General features: G+C 38.4%; 2 protein-coding genes across 2 annotated transcripts in view; both read right to left on the bottom strand.

The window, feature by feature from the left end:
- LOC107727201 (zinc finger Y-chromosomal protein 1-like) overlaps positions 1-7,509 on the bottom strand; it is a 10,600-nt gene extending 3,091 nt beyond the window's left edge. The window contains exons 1-8 of the mRNA XM_016536993.1: positions 7,056-7,509; positions 4,987-5,085; positions 4,575-4,892; positions 3,175-3,362; positions 2,306-2,357; positions 2,181-2,231; positions 1,973-2,107; positions 1,433-1,582 (exon numbers count right to left, since the gene is read on the bottom strand). Of these exons, the coding sequence (XP_016392479.1) occupies positions 1,433-1,582; positions 1,973-2,107; positions 2,181-2,231; positions 2,306-2,357; positions 3,175-3,362; positions 4,575-4,892; positions 4,987-5,053 (961 nt within the window). The 5' untranslated portion in view covers positions 5,054-5,085; positions 7,056-7,509. The remainder of the gene's footprint in view (positions 1-1,432; positions 1,583-1,972; positions 2,108-2,180; positions 2,232-2,305; positions 2,358-3,174; positions 3,363-4,574; positions 4,893-4,986; positions 5,086-7,055) is intronic.
- Positions 7,510-8,376: 867 nt separating this feature from the next.
- LOC107727229 (eukaryotic translation initiation factor 2 subunit 3) overlaps positions 8,377-19,174 on the bottom strand; it is a 31,810-nt gene continuing 21,012 nt past the window's right edge. Inside the window, exons 10-13 of the mRNA XM_016537025.1 lie at positions 18,203-18,347; positions 17,943-18,112; positions 8,876-9,048; positions 8,377-8,731 (exon numbers count right to left, since the gene is read on the bottom strand). Of these exons, the coding sequence (XP_016392511.1) occupies positions 8,668-8,731; positions 8,876-9,048; positions 17,943-18,112; positions 18,203-18,347 (552 nt within the window). The 3' untranslated portion in view covers positions 8,377-8,667. The remainder of the gene's footprint in view (positions 8,732-8,875; positions 9,049-17,942; positions 18,113-18,202; positions 18,348-19,174) is intronic.

The raw sequence follows: 19,174 nt of genomic DNA, 5'->3' as shown, positions 1-19,174 counted from the left end.
TACATATATATATATATATATATATATATATATATATATCTCGCTGAAGTTTGCTAACGTTAAACCATTAACTGACTGCACGATAGTCCCACGACACATTTATTTTCATGTCTGGTCAGGGCTGTAACCAACATAGATATTGATGGGGGCTAGTCCCCCCAATAATTAGAAATCGCTAAACTTTTTTTCTCAAATACGGCCATTTTGAGAGAGAGATGAAAAAGTTGCGTGTGTGATTATGTGCGTCTCTCTCTACAATGAGTGAGTTTACTTCAAAAGCAGTGATTTTATCCTCTCGTTGCTGGAAAATATAATGTAGCGATTCAATATTGAAACTATTTTATTAATAAAAGTTGCGGGGCAGCGTTGACAAGTTTCTTTGCTCCTGATGTTTGTGTGTGAGCTGCACGATCTCCGATATATATATATATATATATATATATGTGTGTGTGTCAATATAAGCAGAGCATTAAAGTCTGCATGAAATTAAAATGTACAATATTTATTTTGCTAGCGCACATTGTTAGTCTTAAGGTGAACAATTAATGCATGCGAGTTAATCCACTGAAAAAGTTTGTTTTGGTAATCTTTAATCAAAATCTGATCATTTGCTTCTGCTCTGGAATGGCAGTCCTTCTCGGATGACGTCAGTTTGATGGCTTGAGCAGAATATGCTTAACCATGCCCCTCCGACCATTAGTTTGCTGCGAGTGAGAGATGAGGAGCGCAAAAATAAACCCCGCCCTCTATTCAATATTCCGTTTCAGTTGGAAATACGTCATCATACTGAAATAAAGACGGCAACTTCCGGTTCACGCGGACTTACAGAACGGTAATTTAACGGCTCTAATGCACACCAGTATTCAGACAGACCATGGAAGCTAGACGATGTATGATGACATGTAATGGTGTAGTAGTGGTGTCCCCTTTCTTAGGGCAATATTTTCACCCCTACCCCTTGCCACTCTGTTTCAAGGGACAAGGGGAAGGAGTTTTAAATAGAATTGGGATTGGGCCTAAGTCTCTTCTACTCACCGAAGCTGCATTTATTTAATCAAAAATACAGTAAAAACAGTAATATTATGAAATTATCACAAATTAAGCAAAACTGTATTCTATTTTAAAATGTAATTTATTATGATAGCAAAGCTGAATTTTCAGCAGCCAGTTCAAAACAACATTTATTTTAAATACAAATCTTTTGCAACAATGTACTGTAACTGTATGTATTAAAAGTTATTAAAAATATTAAAAGTTAAATTAATTTCTTTAATAAAAAAACGTACTGACCTTTTGAATGGTAATAATATTGAATTAAATATAAAACATTTTATTTCAAATATATACATTTAAAATGTTACATAAAATGGGATATAATTAAATCCAAGAAAATGTAACAAACACTGATAATTAAAATGAAGAAGAGATGTACCTGTCTGAACGTGACGAAGTTCAGAGCGTTTCTTGCTCTTGTTCTTGCTTCGCTGACGACTGAGTCTTTCGATCATATCAGACTCATCAACGTGCAGTAAAGCACTTGCTGCTCCATTCCTGTTCTCACAGCTTTCACTCTCCTCCCCACCTGACAGACATTACACCATATTTAAAGGTTATAATGAGAAGCTATCTTGTACTGCAAATTAAAGAGATATGTGGATTACAAAGTGTTCGATTAATAAACTACAACTCATCTCAGTGACGAATTTGGTTGTTGGCATAAAGACTCTAAGTCTATTAGGAAGCCTGTCAATTTATCAGTTTAAATAAATTATCATCAAATTACTCAAATGAATTTAAAAAGATTGCATTCCTTATTAGCTTATGTACAAATGATTTAGGAGACACAATTTAGGAGAATAATAGGACACGTGCATATTTCTTAATAATTAACTGCACAAATTATTGATTGTGGAAAAAACTGCACAATACAACTTTTGAATATAACCAAAAAATGTGCATGTGTTTGACTAACTGTAAGCAGCTGCCCAAGCCACAGGCATGAAGTCTTTGTTGAGCGATGCATTGTCAATTGTCCGCTGAACATTTCCGGGGTCTTCACCCCCCACCACCACTTCCATGTAGACCTCATCTGTGATTTTAACCACATCTGTTTGAGGAAAAACCCATAGTATCATTTGGAGAAAACACTTTCACAACAAACCGACAGTAACGGGACTCACTGATGTCATCCTGGTTTTGACTAGCTTCACCGATTGACATGTAAACGCAGCCTAATTTTCATTTTTGGGTGAACTAACCCTTTAAGTGTTTACTGTTAAAAAGCTCTTTTTTAGTTTCATCTGACCATAGAAGTCAATGCCATGTGAAGTTCCAGTCGTGCCTGACAACTGAATATGCTAGAGTTTGTTTTTGGATGAGTTGTTTTCCTTGAAACCCATTTGAACAACATGTGGTGATGTAGGGGCTGTTTGATATATATTTTTTAGGCTTTCTGACCCCAAGATTCAACTAATCTCTGCAATTCTCCAGCTGTGATCCTTGGAGAGTCTTTGGCCACTCAAACTCTCCTCCTCACCATGCATTAGGACGATATAGACACATGTCCTCTTCCAGGCAGATTTGTAACATCTTTAGTTGATTGGAACCTCCTAATTATTGCCCTGATGGTGGAAATGGGGATTTTCTATACTTTAGCTGTTTTCTTACAGCCACTTTCTATTTTGTGAAGCTCAACAATCTTGTTCAGTACATCAGAACTATATTCTTTGGTTTTACCCCTTGTGATGGTTGATTAAGGGAATTTGGGCTTTGTGTTCCTCATATTTATAATCCTGTGGAACAGGAAGTCACGGCTGGACAATTTCATGCTCCTAGTCACCCTGGTGAGCTAATAAATGTGAATATGAATGGCAATATACTCAGAGATATTTTACTCATAAGAATATCTAGGGGTGCCAATAATTGTGGCCAACATGCATTAGAGAAAAACATTTATTTCATCATGAGATTTTCCCCTCACTTTCAATTGTTTTACTTCAATGGAAGGTTAGAATTTTTGTGATTTTTTTCAATGAATGCTCAAAAAGATCAAGATGCAGATTTATTTTCACAGCCGCTTTTGTTCATATTTACCAAGGGTGCTAATATTAGTGGAGGGCACTGTATACACACTAAAACAAAATGTGTTTGAAAAACTCTTTAATGAAGTTCTGCATCGTGCTGCAGACTTGAAGAAAGTTCAAACATACCCAAGTCTTCCTCCTCTGGGTGAGCCTTGATGATGTACACTTTGATGACCTCTTGACCCTCATCATCCTTCTCCACATCCTCTGGGTCTTCTAAAGTGCCCTCAATAGTAACTTTAGCATCCTCATCAGAAACCACCTTTCCAGCCTCATCCACTGAAATAAAATCAAGACAAACAGATGGTGACAAACAAGCAACATCCATGTTCTTGCATACTGCATCATTAAATGGTGTAAAGAATAAAGCAAAAAATCATGCTTTACGTTTACCACGTTCAACACAAAGTGGAAGCTTTAAACAGCAGCAACAGTAATATAATAAAAAGCACTTGTGTTTAATAAATCTTTTAGCAATAACAGTAGTCTGCTACAGGATGTATAAAAAATAAAAAAGGTGATTGCAACAGTTTCTTACAATTCGGACTTTTTTTCTTGCAACTCTGTATGTAAATGTAAGTTTATATCTTGCAATTGTTTTTTTTTGTTTATGCCATGAATATTCTGATAATTCTGATAATTACCACCAATAACTGATAAATATTGATATTAAAATTCTATACTACTTTATCTAAACAAATTGAATCTAAAAACATGAACAACTACAATCAGTTATTTTTAGTGATACATGATAAAGTGAATTTAGGCATCACAATATTATAATATAATGTATGGTATAGAAATTTGCTAAAGTTTAGATTTAACAGTGTTATTAAAATTACTCGTTTTTAAAAATTAACTTCAAGTGAGCTTTAGATGATGGCAAATATAATCTAAATGTAAAACTAGAGCAAATAAGCATGCACAGTTATATAATTAATATTAATGAAATTAATATCTAATGTATAACATAAATGAATATACCATTAAAATAATATCTGAATAAAAAATAATACAAATAATAATAATACAAAAAGGGCAATAACTGATATGGTACCAATATATTCTGCATCTCAAATAATAATAATAATAATGATGATGATCAGAAATTTTTTTATTTCAATAATACAGTAATTTGGGCAACATTATTAAGGACAAAAAAAGATCTATTGTCTATAGTCAATAGTGTTGCGATGCATGCAGCACAGAGGTCACTTCCGAACTAAGCAGCTTTCTGTTGGTCAACACAGCAAATTCATTGGATAAACTTGAACCCGTTGTGAAATTTATGAGAGGAAATCTTTTGCCATCCTTTGAAATGACTGGATTTCGCTTACAAAAAAGTGCCGAACAACAGTGCATGTAGCTGCGCCTTAAACATAGACTGTTTACTGTTGTCAAGCAACACAGAAACTTTCTGAACAATGAGTCATTAATATCCACAGATCCTTTCCAACAAATGCTCTATTCTGATTGGCTGAAGCCACTCACAAGAGATCATGAGGTAGTCTCCACAGGTGTCAGGATCCTCCTGTACCTGAGCGTCAGTCACCACATCAACCTGCAGTCCTTCCTCCTCCAGAGCCACATCATCGGGTGACATCACACAGGTCTCCACAGCAATGGTGCCAAGCTCTTCGTCTTCATCTGTGCATGGCACGTACTCCGCCACCACATCCTCGATAGCTTCCTGGATGACCAGCTCCTCATGGGCGAGGCCGTGCACCGCGATCTTCTCATCCTCCACGTCAGACACCAGAACCGACTCCTGCAGTTCTACCACCACCTCGTCTTCTTCTCCATCACCCTCTTCATGTAGAAGAAACCATAAAGTTCACACATAAATATCTTTACACTCATAAAACAACAATCTGAGAGGCTTCATCAGTCGTTGTTTGTTTACCTGTCCCATGGAATATGATCTTGGGCTCATGGGAATGGAGAGAGAGAGCCGTTACATCTTCATCCATAGCCTCCGCCGGTCATCTGCATAATATAAGACCTACAGGAACAACATGGAAAAGGAAATAAAACCATCAACACAATACGAACATGAAAGTCTAATTTGTGTAAGATTCACAGCATAAAATCAGCATTATATAATACTTTGTCAGAATTGTCTTGCAATAGGTTTAAACAATACATGTTAGGATATTAAAAAGATAACTATAAAACTGATAGTTCCGGTCCTTGATTCTGATTGGTTGGGCCAAGCTCGAACTTTGAAGCGGTTGTAAATTACTCTACAAACATACACCTTTGTTTACATTTGTGTGTTGCTCGGCAACCACTTTGTTGGAACCACAACCGTTTCTGAGGAACTACATTGTTTGGCGGAAGAATAATGTTTTTATTAATATCATTACACTTTATTTGGAAACAAACACAAAATTCACTTTTTGATATAAATTCACTGTAAATCACAGCTTCACAGGGCTTATTGCTTTACTAAAACATCTGAATAAAAAAGTGATAAAATACCAGGTTAAATATTAATATTTAGTTCCTTCCCATCACTAAAGCAATTTATTCCAGTTTATTAAATTGATTCTGGTTATGCAGAACATTTTTATATCCCAATCACATATATGTCTTGATATATTGCATAAAATAATAAATATAATTAGAATAAGTATAAGTAGAATGATAAATCATTTAGTTTAAATTTAACAACATGGTTAAATGTAAGCTTTAGCATATCTCAAAATTAATATCTGTCCTTCATACTATGCATCATAATATTGTGATGCCGAAATTCACTTGTAGTATTTTAAATGACTGATTTTAGTTAGTAGTGTTTTTTAGTGCTATCAATTGATTAATCGCATCCAAAATACGTTTGTTTACATAATGTGCTTGAACGGTGTATATTTGTTATGTATATATATAAATATACACACATGCATGTATATATTTAAGAAAAATATGTTTATATATTAAATACATTTAGATATAAATTATATTAATATAAATATATACATGTAAATATGTTCAAAATATATACCATATGTGTGTGTATTTATATATACATAATTAATACACAGTACACACACATATATTATGTAAACAAAAACTTTTATTTTGGATGGGATTAATTGTTTGACAGCACTAGTTTTATTTTATTTTGACAGAATTGTGTAGAATGTTAATAATGATTAATGTTTATATCAGTTATAGGCCATAACATGAAAATAGTTATAATATGTAACTTTATATTGCATAAAAAATACATAAAATAAATTATTTATAATGGAATTCATTAAATAATATTTAAATTTAATTTTTTTTAAATAATAAAATTATGAATACATCGAAGTACCTGATCACGACCAGTGAATATTTCTGAAAGTCTAGTACACCCTTAGGTAGAAATACTTTAAATTACAACACAAGCAGATTTATTTTCCAAGCTACTGAGCTAAAAAAATAACTATACAATAGGAATGACCTGATTATACTTTTAGTACAGCAGCTGTAAGGCAAACAGGCTTCCATGAATCCCATAATCTGATACTGTAATGCAGTGTTGACGCTTCTGTGACAGCCAGAAGGGCGTAGCACAATGCCCCGCCCACTGATATAAATAACCAGACACGCCCCCTTTCGCGATCATCGCCATTTTGACTAAATAAAAATAATACATAAAATCTCAAAAATATATACTTAAGTGTCCGCACAATTACACTTAATATGACCTGCAACACAGTTATAGTTTGCGTAATGCATCTGAACATGAAGTCAATGTGTAGTAGCTTATGAATCAATCATGCGCGTCTTGAGAGTCTCGTCTCCGCGGCCTACTTTAGGCCTCTGAAGGCCGCGGCTCGCTGCTAACAAAGGCCTACGCGCCATTGCAACGACGTTAATCTCTCAAACAGATAAACACGTATTTCACTCACACTCCAAGATATCGCATCAGATGCTAATCTAACAAATATGAACGTTCATATTCTGTTAAACACAGCGGCCTACCTTTTTGTGTTTGTTTTGTTTGTTTCCAAGGCCGTACGGGTTTCCGTCTCCCACCCCCAGACTCGGGCAGAGCGCAGACGGGGCTCTTGTGTGAGCAGGGCGGGCCGCCGCGGAGCGCGGAGGGGAGGGGCCGAGTCTGATGCGCTCCGCGGCGCTGCAGCCTCCAGCTCCGCCGGAGATTACGCCGCCTTCAGAGGCGCACGTCACTGCCTCGGAGCCGCAGGAAAATGCGGAAGGAGTCTCAGACAGGTGCCGCAGTCCGGCTCTTTTGGCAGGCCCGCCAACTGTATTTTCTCTGCGCGTTGGCGATTTTAAAACTAGGCTGTATTGAGTAAAACCAAACGAATGATTTTGCTTTTGTTTAGCGCTTTGGAAGTTGCGTGTGAGGGAGTATTTGTGGGCTTTATTTTGTGGTGGCGTCAAAGGCATATGATGCGGAATGATTAGCGAGCTCGGGATATTAGCCAGTTATGGATTTATGCATAGAAAATGGTTTAATGACCATAAAGGCTTATTAGGAAAATTGTTTTGGTTGAAAATATTTGCAGAGTAGCACATTTACACAGTTTAGTGCGTATACGGTTACTGACCTAATGGTTTGACGTTTTTATTCTTGTCTTTTTTATCAAGACGCTTGAACATGTCAGTTTGATCTTACATTAGGTACAGGCCAGCATACTTTTACAAACATAACTATTAACATACATTAAAAACCAAGCAAATATACATAAACAATATACAAAAATAATGTAAATTAAAAATAACACGACAGCATATAAGAAATATAACGATAATATTAATACTTGAATTTAATACTCAAGACTTAGCTAAGCAATGTGGTTGGTTAGAGATAATAAGATCGAGTTGAATGTTCTCTTCACACCATTAAATACTATAACTGAGGTTATTAATACAAGGTATAATGCAGCCAAACTGTTAGGACACAACTGCTGCTCATTCAAAAGCCTCAAAAACAATTTACTACATGCTTATAGATTAACTTCTTCATACTTTTAATATACAACAATATTTGTTCAGGATATTTTAAGTTTAATCAAAGGTGTAGAAACCATCAATCTGTTGTGGACCTGTACCCCCCACTTATAAATAATCATTAGTTATTGACTCAATGTCACCCCACACTCTCAAATGGCTTTGGGTGCTATTAATAACCCCGCATGCCATACTGCAATAAGATTTTTGGAGCATTTTTACAACTACATTGCTCTTATTCTTGAGAATAAGGTTTTTAAAGTAGTTTAATAGTAAGTGTAGTGGTTGAAATGAAGCACCATTTTCAGAAAACAAAGCACACAAACAGTTTGATCCAAAAGGTTTTTATTAGTCATCACTGAAAGATGTTGACAATATCTTTGTCAAGCCAAGGAATATTGTTTTCATTGCATTTCTCATATAAATGACACCAATCCTTCCACAGAGGATGGTGAACATCTTAAAATACAGGGCCAGTGCGTTCCTATCAAAAAGAGCCTTTCCCTTCACTCTGCGCTGACAACGAAACGCGCTGGCCTGTGCACGAGTGTGTGTGAAAATGATTTAATTATGTCCGGCAGAGAGACAGTGCGAGTCATTGAAAGAATGTGGTTACTCCTCAGTCATCGTCGACTGTGGGTGTGATGGTCACCCCTCTCCTGATCTGACCCCATCCAATCAAACTAGGGAAGAGAAACAAGTCAATGACTGTACAAACTGCATTCATGGAGTGAAAAATATATAAAACAAGTTTCTGATCTAATTGTGCATGATTCATTGATGCATATTATTGCACAGAACAAACAGCTGAACAAAAATGTGCTCACCGCCAATGTTTCTCCACTCTGCGACTCAAGGCGATCTTCTCCCCCACCTCTGTGCACACAGGGTTAGTGAGCACAATCTTGGCCAAATCAGCTTTCACTGCACTCACACGGCCTCCTGTCGACAGTGAGCCAATGTTTACCATCAGCACCTCATTCTTCGACAGCTTCTGAACCTGTTGGCCAAATTAGTATAAAAATCAAAAACTAATAGTATTCAAAATAGGACAAAAATACAGTGAAATCAGAATGCTTATTAATTAGTGCTGTCAAATCAATTAATTGTGATGAATTATATTCAAAATAAAAGTCTGTGCTTATGTAATATGTGACCCTGGCAACAAACCCAGTCATAAGGGTCAATTTTTTAAAATTGAGATTTATACATCATCTGAAATTTTTGTTAATATCTGATTTGTTAAAACGTTTCCATTTACACTTGGCCACAAAAATGTGTCGTCGCAAAACGGATATAAATCCGATCTTCAATTCCCGCGCTATATTTAAATTTAACGGAGTTCACGTCAACTAAATCAAAAGATAAGCGCTGCATTTTATTAATTATCAGCTCATTTCAAGATCAAAGACCGCAATAGGAGAGCGCGCGGCATCAGCACTGGAAAGATAAGTTTGTCATACTACTTTTAATGAAGATGACTGTGTGTTGACCGTCTGCGTATTACTTTGTTTCATTCGCGGCAGTTGTTTCGTCTGGAATGCGGCCCAGACCACCTCCTGAAGTGGTTTGAGCGATCGGATTTATATCCGTCTCGAATGCGTTTTGGAGGGCATTTACACCTGGTCTTTTCACGATCGGATAGCTATCCGACCAGATCAGAAAAAAAACGCATGAAGTGACCAGGTGTAAACAGGCCCATTGAAACTGAGGCTTAATTAGTAAGAGGCCACAGGTGTTCTTATCAGGACTCAGTCAACCAATCAGAACACAGCAGAATTTTCTACAGCCGCTTTGTTAACATATTTGCATACAGACTATACAATTTACATGTTTCATTCACAAAAACTACAGCCATTTTAACCCGTTGTAATTTAACAGAATATTACTAAATTACCATTAACCATAAAAGTTCCCACAATTTCCCAACTCTAACAATGGTAAAGTCAAGATTTGTATGTGAGGAACTGAATAAAGGGTACCTACTTTAACAATACATTAGATAGAGATAAATCATTATAAATACATGTAAATTTGGAAAACCATGACTCTGGGGAGACACTAGACAAATGGGAGCCATCCAATACTGCCCCAACAGGATACTAGATAAACACAAAGCTTCAACAAAACAGTTGCAGATGACAATACAGGCCATAACAGAACTCCTGGAAAAGGTGGAGGCCATGGTACTGGCAGGGTTGTAGAAGGAAATAGAAATGTCATCTGCTCTAATAGAATCCCAGAGGTAAAACAAGGCTCCAACAGCACGACTAAGATTAAGTTGATCACAAACTGGAACAGAGCAAACAGGACTGAACAAAGCGCCATGGGCAGCATAGCAAATAGAGAGAGTTCAAAGGGCCAAGCAGCGGAAACAAGAGGACAGAACCTTGATTAATTTCCCTCTTGTGAAAGACACTGAGCCATCTGTACCAGCTGATACATGCAAAGGCTGAGCCAACTTCTCTAATATAATGGGAACGGAGACAATGTGCAAGTGCTGAGCCGGCTTCTCTGCACCAGCAGAAATGGAGGCAATGTGAAAAGGCTGAGCAGGCTTAGGAGTCTGAGAGAAAAGACATACATCAACTTGCCATAACTTCTTCAAATCCTTGTGCAACTGATCCATGGAGAGGGAAGCTTGGAAGAAACACACTGTTATAAAATTAGTCTTCTCACCCAAAGAAGTAGGTCCCTGCAGTGTCCACCCCACGCGAGTATGCAAAGCAGCTGGACTTCCAGGAGGACCGAAACGTACTCGCTCTTTGGAACAAAGAAGGTGAGGATGATCAGCTCCCACTAGTAACATAGGTTTAACCTTCTGAAACTCCACCAGAGGGAGGCCTCTTAGATGTTGATAGCGTCGCTGGAGGATCTGCACTGGGGAAGTCTGTTCAGGCAAATCAAGCATTTGAGCAGTAAAGGCTCCTCGTATTTGGTATTTACTCTGCTTATGGAAAGCTGGCGAAATTGAAAAGGAAACAGTAGCACCATCAATTTTCTGTGCCTTGCCGAATGGTTCGAAGGACCAATGATTCTGCCGCCCCATGAAGACCTAAACTCTCTGCAGCCGAAGACATAAACATGGTTCTTTCTGAACCATCATCTAATATGGCATATGTCTCCAGAGTCTTTCCTTGGTGGCTCAAAATTACCTTCACGATTTTCAGAAGAACAGCGTTATGACAACTTGGTCTACTCAAATAAAATATCCCAGAATCAGGCTTGTGTGCATTCACTTCATGCAGTATTCCTAAGTGATGATTCTGACACACTGGACATTTTCTTTGCAGGTCAAAGTTGAAAGATCTATGGGCCCAGTCACATCTCCAACAACGGTTATTGTCAGCAATCCATTTCCGTTTGGCTACTGTATCAAAGCTCTGGAATTCAGGACAATGACTAAGATGGTGATCAGTACTGCAACAGTATGCACAAGATGGTTTACGGCCCTCATTCCTTTCCTGTGATCTGATAATTTCACTGTTAGTAGTTTCTATTTTCTTTCTCTTAGTGGGTAGGTTCACTTCTGGACTCTAAAAGCAACTGTTTGACATTGAAACGTGGTAGGCCTCCCTTTTCTTGTCTGAAACTTCACACCTTTAGATTGTTCAAACACTTGGATATCTAAATTCTGACATTCTGATTTCACTTCCAATCAAACAGAGAAATTAACCAAGTCAAAGGGCTCATCTGGTCGAGTGGTTTTAGCATATCTTGCAAAACTGGTGACCTGCTGTGCTGGTAGCTTACTAAGCAGTTGATGGACATGTGATGCACAGGATAACTCTTTAGATCTTTCATGATCCCAGGACTGAAGCATGCCTACAGCAAATTGAACAAACCCAACAGGATCTCCTGAATGTACAGCTAGCAAATTCTTAATAGCAGCAATCTCTCGAAGCACCAACTGATGTGGTTGATCATACCTTTTCTGAAGAGCCTTCAATGCAGTAGTGTAAGGCTGGGAATGATGGGCATAAGCCAAGGCTAAATGTCGGGCTGCATCAAACTTCAAATGATCCAGAAGAATATGATACTTGTATTGCTCAGTTTCTTCTGGGGGCAACATGGCAAACTCATGGGGGTCATCACTCTTTAAATATGGAAATGAAAGTCTTTCAATAAGGGCTGACCTGGAGGGCTGTAAAGCAGGCATCACTGTGTGGGGCACAGTCACTGCTGCTGGAATAGACATATGCTGACCAGGTACTATCATTTGTATTCCAGTTGGAGAAAGTGCAGATGTTTGATTCATATCTCTTTGCTGCTCTTGAGGTGCTGAAGCAGTGATATCTCTGGAGGTCAAAGGATTCGGGATAGAAATAATGGAAGGATTAGCTTAATATGGAAATCCAGCTGATAGATCTCTAGGAGGCAATGTTGCAACTCTTGAAGGATCACAATTAAGTGGAGCATGTTGGCCATAAGATGGATATAATACTGGATAAGGAAAATCAGGCAGGTATTAATCCTCCACTTGGAAAGAAAACGGCCAACTTGGAGGCATCCATGGACGACCGGGCATACAAAATGCATTTCCCTGATTTGATCAGATGGAAAAAGGCTTTGATCCCTTCCTACTTGTTGATCACTGGAATAAAAACCTGTATTCATTTGATAATGACTGACTGAAGATAGCCATGGAGGACCATTACGTTGCCGAGTCAAGCCTGCACCCATTACATTAGGATCCACGACAGATTGTGACCTGAGGTTATCTGAGGGACGAAAGGAAGGTCTAACAGGGGAACATGGATTAGAAGGCTGCAAATGTTGTGTCTCTAATAGCCCTGTAGTAGTAGGTGCGGAAGAAATAGGCATTGAAGAGACAGGCAGCACATCCTGAGATGGAGGCAGAGTAATTTGTCCACTAAACTTTGGTGACCAATCGTTCCGCTAGATAAGACCCTTCTTCTGCATTGCAACTGCATTTTGGAAGTTCAAACTCGTGGGCATCATAGAAGTCCATTATATGGAGATAATTTCTGAAATGTTTTCCTCAAAAAACAATTTCTTTACAACTGAAGAAATAAAGACTTGAACATCTTGGATGACAAGGGGGTGAGTACATTATCTGTAAATTTTTGTTCTGGAAGTGAACTACACCTTTTAGAGTGGACTACATGAAACAAAACTAATTTCGATGTGAGGAATTGCCTAAAATTAAAAATTTTCATCATTCATAAGGATGTTGAAAAACAAATAGAGTTAACATTTGTTTTGATAATACTACTATAAAATCTTTACCTTGGCTGCCTTCTTGTCACCCTCAGTGCGCACACCAAGCAGCCTTCTTAAAAGGAAGTAGGAGATCTCAAGCTCTGTGAAAATCTCAGGAAGAGCCCCCACAGCGCCGAGGACCTGGCCCACCATACGATCTGCTCTGCACAGTGTAGGGTCAATCTTGGTGCCAACACCTGCAACAAAGAATGTGCGTAACAAACATTAAATAATGTTACAATAACACACACAATTACAAGACTGCAGTAATGTGTAAGTCTGCATACCAATAAGGCCACCAGGAGCAGCATATTGGAGGTCATTGTGTTCGGCAAACAGGGAGACAATTTTGGAGAAGATAGGTTTGCACATTAGTTTCCCTTCATGGTCCTTAGAAACAATACCTGGTCTGACCTCAATCTCCTGTCCAACCTTGAACCAAAATAAACACAGAAGAACAGCATGAAAAGAGGAACAGAAATAGCAACAGCAAAGCAGAAGCCTGATAGTCTGACAATGAAAGTGCTTTAGGAATTGTGGGACGGGTGGAAAAATGCTAGGGATGGGCATTCCAGGCAAAAATAATATTCGATAATCACAGGGTATTATTCGATTATTATTCGAAAATCGCACCCCTCCCCCACATGCACGCACAAACACCCATAAACTGAGAGAGAGAGATGGGATTCACACTTTCAATCTGTGTGATAAACTGTTTAATTCAGAAGATAGGCTACCTTAACTCAAGCCATATAATGATTGTAATGTGCTGAAACATATTAATATAATAAACACAATTGGGCCCAGTCACATCTCCAACAACGGTTATTGTCAGCAATCCATTTCCGTTTGGCTACTGTATCAAAGCTCTGGAATTCAGGACAATGACTAAGATGGTGATCAGTACTGCAACAGTATGCACAAGATGGTTTACGGCCCTCATTCCTTTCCTGTGATCTGATAATTTCACTGTTAGTAGTTTCTATTTTCTTTCTCTTAGTGGGTAGGTTCACTTCTGGACTCACCCCATGTAGGAAAGCAGCTGTTTGAAATTGGGACGTGGTAGGCCTCCCATCTCTTGTCTGAAACTTCACACCTTTAGATTGTTCAAACACTTGGATATCTAAATTCTGACATTCTGATTTCACTTCCAATCAAACAGAGAAATTAACCAAGTCAAAGGGCTCATCTGGTCGAGTGGTTTTAGCATATCTTGCAAAACTGGTGACCTGCTGTGCTGGTAGCTTACTAAGCAGTTGATGGACATGTGATGCACAGGATAACTCTTTAGATCTTTCATGATCCCAGGACTGAAGCATGCCTACAGCAAATTGAACAAACCCAACAGGATCTCCTGAATGTACAGCTAGCAAATTCTTAATAGCAGCAATCTCTCGAAGCACCAACTGATGTGGTTGATCATACCTTTTCTGAAGAGCCTTCAATGCAGTAGTGTAAGGCTGGGAATGATGGGCATAAGCCAAGGCTAAATGTCGGGCTGCATCAAACTTCAAATGATCCAGAAGAATATGATACTTGTATTGCTCAGTTTCTTCTGGGGGCAACATGGCAAACTCATGGGGGTCATCACTCTTTAAATATGGAAATGAAAGTCTTTCAATAAGGGCTGACCTGGAGGGCTGTAAAGCAGGCATCACTGTGTGGGGCACAGTCACTGCTGCTGGAATAGACATATGCTGACCAGGTACTATCATTTGTATTCCAGTTGGAGAAAGTGCAGATGTTTGATTCATATCTCTTTGCTGCTCTTGAGGTGCTGAAGCAGTGATATCTCTGGAGGTCAAAGGATTCGGGATAGAAATAATGGAAGGATTAGCTTAATATGGAAATCCAGCTGATAGATCTCTAGGAGGCAATGTTGCAACTCTTGAAGGATCACAATTAAGTGGAGCATGTTGGCCATAAGATGGATATAATACTGGATAAGGAAAATCAGGCAGGTATTAATCCTCCACTTGGAAAGAAAACGGCCAACTTGGAGGCATCCATGGACGACCGGGCATACAAAATGCATTTCCCTGATTTGATCAGATGGAAAAAGGCTTTGATCCCTTCCTACTTGTTGATCACTGGAATAAAAACCTGTATTCATTTGATAATGACTGACTGAAGATAGCCATGGAGGACCATTACGTTGCCGAGTCAAGCCTGCACCCATTACATTAGGATCCACGACAGATTGTGACCTGAGGTTATCTGAGGGACGAAAGGAAGGTCTAACAGGGGAACATGGATTAGAAGGCTGCAAATGTTGTGTCTCTAATAGCCCTGTAGTAGTAGGTGCGGAAGAAATAGGCATTGAAGAGACAGGCAGCACATCCTGAGATGGAGGCAGAGTAATTTGTCCACTAAACTTTGGTGACCAATCGTTCCGCTAGATAAGACCCTTCTTCTGCATTGCAACTGCATTTTGGAAGTTCAAACTCGTGGGCATCATAGAAGTCCATTATATGGAGATAATTTCTGAAATGTTTTCCTCAAAAAACAATTTCTTTACAACTGAAGAAATAAAGACTTGAACATCTTGGATGACAAGGGGGTGAGTACATTATCTGTAAATTTTTGTTCTGGAAGTGAACTACACCTTTTAGAGTGGACTACATGAAACAAAACTAATTTCGATGTGAGGAATTGCCTAAAATTAAAAATTTTCATCATTCATAAGGATGTTGAAAAACAAATAGAGTTAACATTTGTTTTGATAATACTACTATAAAATCTTTACCTTGGCTGCCTTCTTGTCACCCTCAGTGCGCACACCAAGCAGCCTTCTTAAAAGGAAGTAGGAGATCTCAAGCTCTGTGAAAATCTCAGGAAGAGCCCCCACAGCGCCGAGGACCTGGCCCACCATACGATCTGCTCTGCACAGTGTAGGGTCAATCTTGGTGCCAACACCTGCAACAAAGAATGTGCGTAACAAACATTAAATAATGTTACAATAACACACACAATTACAAGACTGCAGTAATGTGTAAGTCTGCATACCAATAAGGCCACCAGGAGCAGCATATTGGAGGTCATTGTGTTCGGCAAACAGGGAGACAATTTTGGAGAAGATAGGTTTGCACATTAGTTTGCCTTCATGGTCCTTAGAAACAATACCTGGTCTGACCTCAATCTCCTGTCCAACCTTGAACCAAAATAAACACAGAAGAACAGCATGAAAAGAGGAACAGAAATAGCAACAGCAAAGCAGAAGCCTGATAGTCTGACAATGAAAGTGCTTTAGGAATTGTGGGACGGGTGGAAAAATGCTAGGGATGGGCATTCCAGGCAAAAATAATATTCGATAATCACAGGGTATTATTCGATTATTATTCGAAAATCGCACCCCTCCCCCACATGCACGCACAAACACCCATAAACTGAGAGAGAGAGATGGGATTCACACTTTCAATCTGTGTGATAAACTGTTTAATTCAGAAGATAGGCTACCTTAACTCAAGCCATATAATGATTGTAATGTGCTGAAACATATTAATATAATAAACACAATAAGGTTGTGACGGTGAGGAAATTTTCCCACCGGTTAATCGACTTGTGACAACACTGATAATACCAGTATCACCGTGGGGGCAGGGGCATTCCCTCTTTTCCTCGCTTTCCTTTGCTTTTAAATAGCTTGTAAAAGCAGCGTGCACTTTTTATTTTCACTTTCAAATAGCAGCAATTTGGCGTAAAGCAATTGTTTTTACTTCGTTTGAATTTTCCCTCGCTTTCCTTCACTTTTAAAAAGCTTCAAAGCGCTGTGCGCATTTTACTTTCACTTTCGAATTAGCGTCAATTCGGCGTCAATTGCTTGAATGCAACAACAAAATACAACGTCAAACTCACTTTAGCCTATATATAAAACATAGAACTTTTATTAACAAAACAAATAAAAATACACCATGCTATGGGGCAGGCTATGCCTAATATAAAATAACAAATAACTTACATAAAGTTTAATTGATCAGATGGAAAAAGGCTTTGATCCCTTCCTACTTGTTGATCACTGGAATAAAAACCTGTATTCATTTGATAATGACTGACTGAAGATAGCCATGGAGGACCATTACGTTGCCGAGTCAAGCCTGCACCCATTACATTAGGATCCACGACAGATTGTGACCTGAGGTTATCTGAGGGACGAAAGGAAGGTCTAACAGGGGAACATGGATTAGAAGGCTGCAAATGTTGTGTCTCTAATAGCCCTGTAGTAGTAGGTGCGGAAGAAATAGGCATTGAAGAGACAGGCAGCACATCCTGAGATGGAGGCAGAGTAATTTGTCCACTAAACTTTGGTGACCAATCGTTCCGCTAGATAAGACCCTTCTTCTGCATTGCAACTGCATTTTGGAAGTTCAAACTCGTGGGCATCATAGAAGTCCATTATATGGAGATAATTTCTGAAATGTTTTCCTCAAAAAACAATTTCTTTACAACTGAAGAAATAAAGACTTGAACATCTTGGATGACAAGGGGGTGAGTACATTATCTGTAAATTTTTGTTCTGGAAGTGAACTACACCTTTTAGAGTGGACTACATGAAACAAAACTAATTTCGATGTGAGGAATTGCCTAAAATTAAAAATTTTCATCATTCATAAGGATGTTGAAAAACAAATAGAGTTAACATTTGTTTTGATAATACTACTATAAAATCTTTACCTTGGCTGCCTTCTTGTCACCCTCAGTGCGCACACCAAGCAGCCTTCTTAAAAGGAAGTAGGAGATCTCAAGCTCTGTGAAGATCTCAGGAAGAGCCCCCACAGCGCCGAGGACCTGGCCCACCATACGATCTGCTCTGCACAGTGTAGGGTCAATCTTGGTGCCAACACCTGCAACAAAGAATGTGCGTAACAAACATTAAATAATGTTACAATAACACACACAATTACAAGACTGCAGTAATGTGTAAGTCTGCATACCAATAAGGCCACCAGGAGCAGCATATTGGAGGTCATTGTGTTCGGCAAACAGGGAGACAATTTTGGAGAAGATAGGTTTGCACATTAGTTTCCCTTCATGGTCCTTAGAAACAATACCTGGTCTGACCTCAATCTCCTGTCCAACCTTGAACCAAAATAAACACAGAAGAACAGCATGAAAAGAGGAACAGAAATAGCAACAGCAAAGCAGAAGCCTGATATGAAAGTGCTTAAAGTGCTTTAGGAATTGTGGGACGGGTGGAAAAATGCTAGGGATGGGCATTCCAGGCAATCGATAATCACACTTTCAATCTGTGTGATAAACTGTTTAATTCAGAAGATAGGCTACCTTAACTCAAGCCATATAATGATTGTAATGTGCTGAAACATATTAATATAATAAACACAATAAGGTTGTGACGGTGAGGAAAGTTTCCCACCGGTTAATCGACTTGTGACAACACTGATAATACCAGTATCACCGTGGGGGCAGGGGCATTCCCTCTTTTCCTCGCTTTCCTTTGCTTTTAAATAGCTTGTAAAAGCAGCGTGCACTTTTTATTTTCACTTTCAAATAGCAGCAATTTGGCGTAAAGCAATTGTTTTTACTTCGTTTGAATTTTCCCTCGCTTTCCTTCACTTTTAAAAAGCTTCAAAGCGCTGTGCGCATTTTACTTTCACTTTCGAATTAGCGTCAATTCGGCGTCAATTGCTTGAATGCAACAACAAAATACAACGTCAAACTCACTTTAGCCTATATATAAAACATAGAACTTTTATTAACAAAACGAATAAAAATACACCATGCTATGGGGCAGGCTATGCCTAATATAAAATAACAAATAACTTACATAAAGTTTAAATAGGTATACAAAACTGGAAATAGGCCAAGTAAACATGTATAATATATAACCAAATAAATAAGAAACGTAGAACGTTTATTAGCAAAACGAATAAGAAAGCTTGGAGGCA

This window comes from Sinocyclocheilus rhinocerous, unplaced genomic scaffold (genome assembly GCF_001515625.1).
Source record: "Sinocyclocheilus rhinocerous isolate Xijiao unplaced genomic scaffold, SAMN03320098_v1.1 scaffold65, whole genome shotgun sequence".
Classification (NCBI taxonomy): Eukaryota; Metazoa; Chordata; class Actinopteri; order Cypriniformes; family Cyprinidae; genus Sinocyclocheilus; species Sinocyclocheilus rhinocerous.
Note: the sequence above shows the minus strand (reverse complement) of the source record. Positions and strands in the feature narration are given on the sequence as shown.